Source organism: Pavona decussata, unplaced genomic scaffold, assembly GCF_977016875.1.
Source record: "Pavona decussata unplaced genomic scaffold, jaPavDecu1.1 SCAFFOLD_78, whole genome shotgun sequence".
NCBI classification, from domain to species: domain Eukaryota; kingdom Metazoa; phylum Cnidaria; class Anthozoa; order Scleractinia; family Agariciidae; genus Pavona; species Pavona decussata.
Window position 1 is genome coordinate 1,458,173 of NW_028145496.1, and position 10,060 is coordinate 1,468,232.

General features: G+C 40.7%; 1 protein-coding gene across 1 annotated transcript; it reads left to right on the forward strand.

Annotated features, from left to right (window-relative positions):
- The first annotated feature begins 279 nt into the window (after positions 1-279).
- On the forward strand, positions 280-6,387 carry LOC146476258 (uncharacterized). The gene is made up of 3 exons (XM_085114792.1): positions 280-2,507; positions 4,095-4,426; positions 5,117-6,387. Exons 1-3 carry the CDS (start codon positions 1,356-1,358, stop codon positions 5,340-5,342), a joined length of 1,710 nt encoding a protein of 569 aa, XP_084970918.1. The 5' UTR covers positions 280-1,355; the 3' UTR covers positions 5,343-6,387.
- The last annotated feature ends 3,673 nt before the right edge of the window (positions 6,388-10,060 follow it).

The following is a 10,060-nucleotide window of genomic DNA, read 5'->3' on the forward strand; positions in this document are numbered from 1 at the left end:
GGGAAAAGTGACTTTAATATTGTATTAAGACATATTGTAAGGTCTGGTATACTTTATTAAAACCACTGTTATCTGATTGCGCTAATTTTTCGGAATTTTGGACCTGTTATAAAATTTCAAAAACATCCGGTGTCCGCTTTGAGAGGTTTATTGAATCGAACCAACATGTTGGAAAAAAGTGTCCGCTGTCCGCTTTAGAGAGATGTCCGCCTAAGAGAGAGTTTAGTTACAGAGAAGAGAGAGTTGACTGTAATTGAAAACTGAGGGACAAAGATCTTTTGGAAGAATCTTTATTGATTAGAAATTAAACTCGAATCAAAGTTTACGTTAATCCAGGATTAGCTTAATCAGGCTTTGAACAACTGAGCCCTGAAAATGATACTTGGAGGATCAATTATCCAATTAACACTAACCGACCACATCAAATTATTCCCAGATAAATTTCTTAAAAGCAGCCGTCAAGGTTCATGGCCTTTGCCAAAATATTACATTGTAAAAAAAAATTGTCCAGGTTAAAACTCTCCGCGGGCAGATTCCGCCTCCGAGAAGGGAAGCTGCTAGTTTTAAATTTCAAAATGGTTTTCCGATGGTTCCGAGACAGAAACACCGTATTGTTTTTCTTGTCAGAGTTCATCACCATTTTTTTTCTCAAAAATAGCTTGTGAGACTGCCACTTCGATGTAATTTGACAGTGCTATACTTGTTTGACCTGAAAAGGTTGAACTGAAAAAATAGGACCCAATGAACGTACAAGGTAAAAAAAAAAATAATACAATACAAGCAATTAGTAACCAGTTTTTTAAAGCCGGAATTAGAAAGAGTGGTTAAATAAGGTTCATTTTTTCTGGTAAGCGCCGTGACTATCCATCCGCATTTTCACTGAGTGGACTGTATCTCCCTCTTCGCAGATGAGTACTTTTATCTAGCGCAAAGGACTTATTGGTGACACAAATAAAAAATCTGGAAAAAATATGGGGGTGGAGTTTTGCTAATTGTGGTTACCTTATCCAAAAGCATTCACAGTTTGCTTTAGTCTTGATCAACGCAGACGTTCTTTAGCTCGTCACGTCACGCAAACTTCCCAGAAATGAATGCGTGTCGAGCCCAAAGGGCGTCTGCTTAGGAGGGTAGGGTAAGTTTGCTTTTGCTACAGCATATCGCGTTTAAATCGTTTCCGAGAAAAACATGACCTGTCTAGTATTAGCGCTAGTTTCCTGAGCTATCAATAATACTAAGTGGAGCCGGTAAAAAAGCGTACGAGTGATTTGTTAGTTCGAGCTTCTAAGGGTGAGTACCAGTCTAATCACACTAAATCTGACAAGTGTATACATCATAACGGAATTTGAGCAAGCAGCATGTCTTCAGAGTTATCTATTGTCGTCCGCTGTTCCGAGGTGAATGGGCACGATGAAAACACAACGGTAGCGGCGTCTGAGTCTATCGCTGCTTTTGGTGCAGGGCTGTTTTACATCCTAATATTTTTTCTTAGCATTCTCAGCGTTTGTCTCAGACCTTGTGTCAGATTGTCTTCATCTCAGGGAACGTTTTTTGTCTTTCTCATCGGTGCACTGCTGGCTTTTATAAACGTCTTCACAAATGCCGACAACCTGAAAGTAAAGTTATACTTTCGTATAAGCATAACTGTTCTCATGGGAGTAGCTTTTACCCTCTTCGGCGCAGCGCGTTTCTTCTCAGAGCCACGACAAGAGAGAAACGAGCCAACATTAGGTCGAAAGCAGCCCTCTATGGGGCTAGTTGTTGGGTCGATAACATTTCCTCTCACGATCATCGAGATTGTGCTTATAATATCAACTCAAGCTTCCAAGAATTCGTACCAGCCTTCGAGCGACCCATATCAATTATGGACCTATGTCCTCATAGACAAATCATTATTCCTGTCTCAGAAGGTTGTTCAAGCCGCTGCCTATCTTTACCTACGGAACACGATCACTTGTGTGGAATACAGAAGGAATGCTCAGTTTTATTTCAGAATAATGTCTTTTTATAACTTGATGGAATGGGTAGATTCTCAGGTAAATGTGGACAGCGATGTTCGATTAACCGGAGTTCAGGAAACACTCGATAGCTGGTTTGATGTTTTTACAGATTTGTACAAAGCTTTGATCATAGACTATCGCTTGTTGTGTTGCTTGCTTTTTCTTGAGCACTCATTGGAAATTCAGACTGATGAAGGAGACGATGGAAATGGTGGACAACAAGCGGATGATGCGGCAGTCGACGAGCTTGAAGGTCCTGTCATTAGCTATATGGCGCCAGCGGCTCGACAACAAAGTTGTATTGGATACATGGCTGGGTGTTTGTTCCTGATTGTTGCAGTAGTCAGTGGGCTATCTTACGTTTACAGCCTCAACATTGAGCAGTACGCGTGGGTCCAGGGGTTGCCTATTATTGTCAATTTGGTGATGGTCAGTTGTGGAATATGCCTTCTATATAAGAATAACTTAGAGGAGGGTGAAAATAGGGAGTCACCTGGAGTAAAAATTATGGTAAGTCAGTAGAGTACCGTAAGTATTTCCTCGGTCTACTAAAGCCGGCGACACACAAGGCAATTTTACTCGCCGATCGCGGCGAATTTGATCGCCAGCGAAAATCGCACGCGATTTTCGCCACCGATTGATGTGGACACTGGCACTTCGAGCTTGTTCCCTGGCTTCATCTTATCTGCTAACTACCATTTTGAAAAGCAATATGATAAAATAGCTCATCCCCGTTGATTGGCGATTCGCAGCGATGAGCGTAGAAAATCGCTAGAGCGAGCACACTTGGCGAATGCTGGCGAATTCAATCGTTGATATCTAACATGCCAGATATCGGCGATGTTATACGCCGATCGCGGACATCGCGAGGTGTGTGGCCGGCTTAAGCCTTATGTACAGCGTAATTCATTCCCGACGAACCAAGTGGTACTGCGTTTAAACGGTTGGTTTTGCACGTTTGAATTAGGTACAGAAAAATCGCAAGATACGACAGGAAATTAGTTTGCTGCTTGTAAATTTGATGTAGAAGCGACTTCGATGTACTATAATGTTTTTTTTTTATGTATTTTTTCACTACTGAGTCTTCCAGGCCTAGTCCTGGCGGCCTGACTAGTGAAGCTTGCGCACGCAGAAAAAGATTCCACGAAATCGGTACGGTATAGGCTGCACCCGATTTGAACCAGTCGTCGTCACTCCAAGTTGGCATCTAAGTGGAACTTGATTGAATTATAAGGTTACGCCGTCTGAGTTTAAGTATATAAACCCCCTTTCTTTGATCCCTAACCCACAATCAACTAATTCACCCCCCCCCCCCCCCAATCCCCCTTTCCTGTCAGAAAAATTTCTTCCATCCAATGATTGACTGGCCCCTTGTAGTGGGAATCAGCACCAGTTATACTTGCATTTCCAACACGAAATTGAACTGAGACTAAATTAATACAAACTTACTGTTAACAGGCTCCTTGTTTTAAGCGGTCACCCTGTTGGCAGTAACAAAATTCCTTCCGTTTATAACCCAATTTAATGTTTATTTGCATTCGACTTCCTTCCCCTCCCCCGTCCCCCTACATTTAAGGCCAAAAGTTATTACACTTAGGACCTTTATTACATTTAAGGTCGAAAGTTATTACACTTAAGACCTTTATTACATTTAAGGCCAAAAGTTATTACACTTAGGACCTTTATTACATTTAAGGCCGAAAGTTATTACACTTAGGACCTTTATTACATTTAAGGCCGAAAGTTATTACACTTAGGACCTTTATTACATTTAAGGCCAAAAGTTATTACACTTAGGACCTTTATTACATTTAAGGCCGAAAGTTATTACACTTAGGACCTTTATTACATTTAAGGCCGAAATTTATTACACTTAGGACCTTTATTACATTTAAGGCCGAAATTTATTACACTTAGGACCTTTATTACATTTAAGGCCGAAAGTTATTACACTTAGGACCTTTATTACATTTAAGGCCGAAATTTATTACACTTAGGACCTTTATTACATTTAGGGACATTTATTACAGTTGAGGCCTCCCTCTTCAGAAAAAATAGTCGAATGGTTCCTTCAATTCATTATTCTTTTATATTCAGGTGTGTTGTTTGGGTGCAGTTGGATTCACCTGCTGGGTGGTAAAATCAGCTATTGCCGGTTACTGGGCAGCTACTGCGCATGACAGGAAGGACATCGCTCCTCTGGGCCAGGCGTTCATGATTTGGGACACTGCAAAGTACACAGTGCGCGGGCTCACTACATTGTTCCTGATGGGATTATTCATGAAGGTCAACGCACGAGCGTTGCCCATTCAAAATCCGAACAGAACAATTAATCACTTTCTAGTTCCGGTTATAATGTTAGGAATATTATCCGTGTTCATTGACAGCCTGATTGATCAGTATTTTGGACCAGTGGACAGAAAAATCAAGTAAGTTGAAACAGCGTTATCTAAAAAAAAATGGGCATTGTTTAGACCAAGCCGTGTTTTTTTATAAAACATTTGAAAGTGAGCAAATTATCACGTGCAGTGAAAATTGAAATTTTTAATTTAAAAATACTTTTTATTTTCCCTCGATCTGGCGCGAGAATCAATTTAAATAAAGTTTGCCTTCTCTTAGCGAGGTAAAATTCTTAGTTTCTTACCGGGTTACCTTGGAATCTTGTCAGAATTCAAAATAATTTCAACGGCTTTTCTTTGATTGACGTCCACCAAAACGCAACTTTATCTATAAATAGTTTGAAGCTAAAAGGGTATCTCCTGTGCAGCTGACTGCCGAAAAATGAACTTATTCGTTGGAGCAATGGCCCAATCAGTTTCGATATGTTAAAATTCAGTCTGAAACAATAAAAAAACACTTCGAGGCTCCGGGAATAAATTGTAGAGTTTATATGGGTTTATTACCCGGAGCCTCGCAGTGATGTTTATTGTTTCAGGCTGAATTTTAATATATCGAAATTGGGCTATTGCCATCTGTCCATCAAAATAATCCCATAATCCCTCACGCCTGTCAGTCTCCCCTCAGTTTCTATCAGTGTGAATCAGTATAAACTTAATTAAGATGCTGAATTAAGTTTCGGCGGCTATAAATTGGGCAAAATTTTGTTCTTTCCTTTGTAGGTGTGAAATCAAAGAGGAAAGCATGAAGATTCTCTTGGATGCAGGCCCGCCAATGTACCTAGGTTTTCTAATTCACGTTTGTTTGTATTTTGTGATAATCATAACAAAGATCGGTACACGACCTCACGCTCAGGATAATTTGGAAACCTTAAGTAACTCAAGTTACAGAACAGCTCGCTCGTCAACTATTTCGAACTATGAAGAAGCAGTAGGGGATCTCGTATGACAATCAGCATCTTTACAGCGGTGAAACACACGAGTTATCCGAGTTCCTCTGAATGCACCACGCCCATTTTGACTGTCACTAAGGCCGTGGTTGAGTCATGTCACTGTGGTCTGGGAACGCGGGTCTTCCATAACTTCGCAAATATAAAAAACTGTAATAACAAAACTTGAAGGATAGATAATAAGTCCGAAGGTGTTTCCTTTTAGGTTCGCAGGGGGAAATCATTACGTCATATGACGTGGTAATTACGCGTCATGATTGCACAATGGCGCTCATCTTTGATCCGCCTCCTTTGGTTTTCTGGATTGCCCCAAAACTTCAGGAAAGCGCCAAAATTGAACGAAAAGTAATCAAAACATATAAAGAAACAATACTATGGGGTTAAAAACATAAAAGTAATTTTTCTTAATTCAAAAAAGGTTTTCCATATTAAGAAACAACTATCTGCCCAAAATGTTTCGCTATGATAACATCAAAGTCAAAGAACACTAACTTACTACAAAACATTTTTCCCAGACAAAATTTTAGAAAAAGTACGCACGTACTAAAGTTTCATGGCATTAGCTCAAAATTAAAAAAAATGTTATTCATGTTCAAAGTCGACGCGAGCAGACCGGAGAGCTGAGTAACGTCCTAAAAATGTTTTCTTTATTTTTTACCATATAGTTTGATAGCAAATGTAACTTCTTTGGCAGTTGTTATTCCTACTTTGTGAGTTAAGAGATTATTTAGAAATCTTAAGGAAATCTTAAGAATTTGCAGTCCAGGGGTGAGTTGCATAAAATTTAACGTCGGGCGTAACTGCTAACGCAAGACCTTCAGCCCAGTCACATTCAGTATTTTAACGTCTGACGATAGCATTTACGCCCAACGTTAAATTTTATGTAACTCACCCGAGATGTTTTGCTGAGGAATCATGTTTTTTTCTTTAATTTGTGTGTAAATTGTTGTTGTAAGTTGTCCTGGACTTTTTAAGAATTTCAGTACTAACGTGCTCAGACGCGATTTTTGTTTTGATGAAAAAAAAAACTGAAGATTAACCACATTCACTTGCTTGTTTTTATTGTGTAGAAGAAGTCAGTATACATGTATCTCGAACCTTTGCAAATTTTATTCAATATGTCTGTCACTTTCTTTAATAGATATATATTTTTTGCGTTCTTCAGTTTTTTCCAAATTCACTTCACGCCACTGAAAATTATATTCGTCACTCGCGTTTTTTAATTCTCCGTCCAAGTAGCAAATGCCACAGTCTGCAAGGAAGCAAGCAAGCACGTAGGTGAAACCTTTATTTACCCGCTGGTTCCATGAATAACAATCATGATAACGGTCTGTTCCATTGGGCCGTGCAAACTGCTTGTTTCGAGACTCTTAAATGACAACATGTACGGGAAGGACAAAACCAAGGCAGTTCAAAGTTAATTTAATACAATTTTATTCTGATGAAGTACTTACTGTCTTACAGATTAAAGAATCTAATGCGTAAGTTATGCAATCCAAACTTTATGCCTATTGTACCACAGTAATTATTGTCAAGCGAGAGTCAACCGAACTCTGCCGAGTATTCTACTCGGAGAACTCGACAATGTTTGGTTGACTCTCGTTTGCTTTTTTCCACGCAAGTCTTGGTTTGGTTTGGAATGTCAGTAATGCAAGATGACTTCTTTATTAAGCGGAAAACATTTTTTATAAAACACGCATTTAAACTTTTGTTGATAGTTCCCAGTTTGATTTGTAGTCTTCTAAAGACCCGGTTATCATAAAAATTGCCTCAGAATTTTCCATGTTTAAAAGGATAATGAGCCGAGAATTAAGACTGTTTAAAGTGCACCAGCATTGTCAGTTCTGCTAGTTATCTTGACGCCATCTTGTATTTGACACTTGTACTTCGCTTTTCTAAACAAACCCAGAACCGCGCCTTATGACGAATTTTTGAATAACATTGGTAGAGATTTGGCCCTGATATCAGGCATATGAAGAACTATCATAGTTGAATTGCCGGGAAAATGAAAAAAAAAAAACTCTCATCATTAAGCTAAAATATATATTCACTTAGTTCGCTAAAAAAAAAACTCAAAGAAATATATCACTGTATCAAATATTGTTAATCAATTCACTGCTGTTCAGCCAATGTATTTCTCTCGGTCTCTGCCGTCAATGTTTCCGAATCAGATTTCGCTGTTGCTTGAACAGCCCCAGGTGAACAAAAGTCCTCTTGCGGTTGCACACTTGGTAGAGGCTTCTTTACTAACTCCTGTAGGCTGGATGAATTAAGGCCTGGCAAAGCTTGTTTTACAATCGGTTGAATGTGCGGCAGTGGTCGTTTCATTGTTGCCTGGATCCCCGTGTGTACTCTTTTCACAATCGGCCTAGGGCTCGGCAGTCCTTTTTGTATCTTCGGTGCTGTCGGTGGATGAGGCACCCCCACCGTCGATTCGTGTGTGGGCCCAATGCCTGGCAAGGCCGGCTTCACCGTCAAAATTCGATCGTTTCCACCTTTTGCTGATGTCTGATGTCTCCCAGCTATAAGTTCAAGACTCGGCGTCAGCGCTTCAAACTCTTTCCTCTTTAGGTTCAGCATTGCATAACTACCTGCCGACAACTGCTTCTTATCGCTTCGATTCACAGTTGGTCGACAGCTCCGCTTTTCCTCGTTTTCTCGATTCTTAGAATTATGCAGCTGTGATAACGACTCTTTCCACTTACGGCTCAGCAATGCATAGCTATCCATCCGTGATAATTTCGTTCCGATTCGGCTCACCTTATTTTCTTCTTCTCCCTGCTTAGATTTCTTCGTTTCTTCTCTCTCTGAGCACTGATCAATCGCATTATTTCCTTTCGCTGACGGTGGCCATAGAGCCTTCTGGTCCAGCGCATGTTCAGCTTCTCTTTTTCTCAAGCGTGGAAACACTTCTTTGTCTCTTGATTGCCGACTGTTCTTGATCATTTCCACTGTCCCCTGAAGACGTGGCAATGCTCCTTTCTCTGAAATTTTATGACAGTCCTTCGTTCCTTTAGCTGTCGCTATTGACAGCCTTTGATTCTTTGCTACTTGAGCCCTTACTTCCGTGTCTCTGTGCATTGCTGTAAAGCTTACTGACTCCTCTTTTGCTTTCGAATGGTAACTCTCCCTGCACTGCTTCACGCTTGACAGTAATACGTCTTCTCTCAGGTAGTCTGGTCTGACTTTGCTCCTTGATGTAGGTCTTGGAACCGCTTCTTCCACTACTGATTCAGAAACCTGTACTTCTTGACACTTTGTCGGTCTGAGCGGCGAAAATTTCTCTTTTGCTACGGTGTCAGGACTGGCTGACGTTGGCTTTACCCATGGATGGCTCGCTCTGTTCTCTTTCCTTCGTCTTCTCTCTTGTGTCATGTCCTTATCTTTATCAATCGGTTTGAGGCCAGGACGTGATTCCTTGTCCACGGGATGGATACTTGTTTGGGTTTCTTTAACAGCCTTCTTTGGTTTCTTTTGTAGCTCTTTCTTTCTAGGCTGAATGTCCTGTTGGTTCTTCTTTCGGCTCAGTGTCTCATCTTTCTCTTCTTGTCGAAGGCTTGATTCCCGCTTTTGCTGTAGACCAGAAATGGTCTCTCCTTCTTTCAGCACAAGTGATGCCTTGTTCTCTGCGAGTGCTGAATCTTGATCGCTACGATCAACCGAGGCCAACGGTGTTGTCTCCTCCACTAGCGAAGGGGACGCTTGTTCTTCTATTGTCGGAAGGCTAGGTAGCATTGGTTTCCGGCGCGCACCTCTGAATTTTGTCAGCGGCTTAACCACAGTCGGTTGGATACTCGACTGGTCTCGTATCTCCGTCGGTGGCATTCTCGGAATTCGTGTCTCTGTAGGTGGAATACTCGGCAGAACTCGTCTCACCCTTTTCGTTCTCGTGCCTACCTTGGCCGCTGACATATGTGCACTCCTTAGACTTTGTTCCTCGAGCGAGGTCTGAAGAATCGTCGTGAGCGTTGAACACTTATCTTTTTTCATTGCGGTCAGCTGAATTCTCGGAAGAGTAAAATCCTCAATCCTTGGAAGACTAGGAAGAATTCGCCTTCCTGTAGATGTAGGTTTCGGTACTGCTTTCCTATTCTTTGTCGGGCTGTTCGGAGTACTTCGCTTCTGTATTGACTGAAGGCTTGGAAGTGTTCGTTGAGCAGTTGGCAACGCTTGAATTACTGTTGGTTTCATAACTGGCAGATTTAGTTTCTCTGCAAGTAAAAGGCCGGAAGGCTTGTTGGTGTTTGCTCCAGAGTTCCACTCTGAATTTATTTTCTCCGCTTTCCTTTCTGGAAAACTACGATGATTTTCACGGGACATTTTCCCGTTTGGACGTATTTTGTCGGTTTTTGGACGTTATTCCAAATCAGAAGACGCAAAATAAATCTTTTCTCTTCGCAAAATAAACGTGACAAACAGCAACTGTTTTTCCATCGAACAAGTATTACCTGGATACGTCTGACTTAACAAAAGGGAATTGATGACGAAGAGCGCGCGCATGCCATGTGAATTTTCAAAAAGAAATCATTAGTTAAGTTCGTTAGAATGCAAAGCTAGGGGAAATTGCCTTGAATTCCAACCTTCAGCAAAATCTTTACTACTTTAAAGAGTATTATCACTAATTCCCTTGCTCATTTTACAAACTTTGTTTAGTTTAGATGTTTAAGAACAGATACGAAGGTTAGTTTTGGCACTTTCAGTTATTCTATAGAATTGC

What these genes read in the sequence shown, in the direction of transcription:
- LOC146476258 (XM_085114792.1), top strand. Translation starts at nt 1,356, where the DNA reads ATGTCTTCAGAGTTATCTATTGTCGTCCGCTGTTCCGAGGTGAATGGG. An exon ending in CACCTGGAGTAAAAATTATG is followed by an intron (nt 2,508 to 4,094) that starts GTAAGTCAGTAG and finishes TTTTATATTCAG; the next exon opens with GTGTGTTGTTTGGGTGCAGT. An exon ending in CCAGTGGACAGAAAAATCAA is followed by an intron (nt 4,427 to 5,116) that starts GTAAGTTGAAAC and finishes TTTCCTTTGTAG; the next exon opens with GTGTGAAATCAAAGAGGAAA.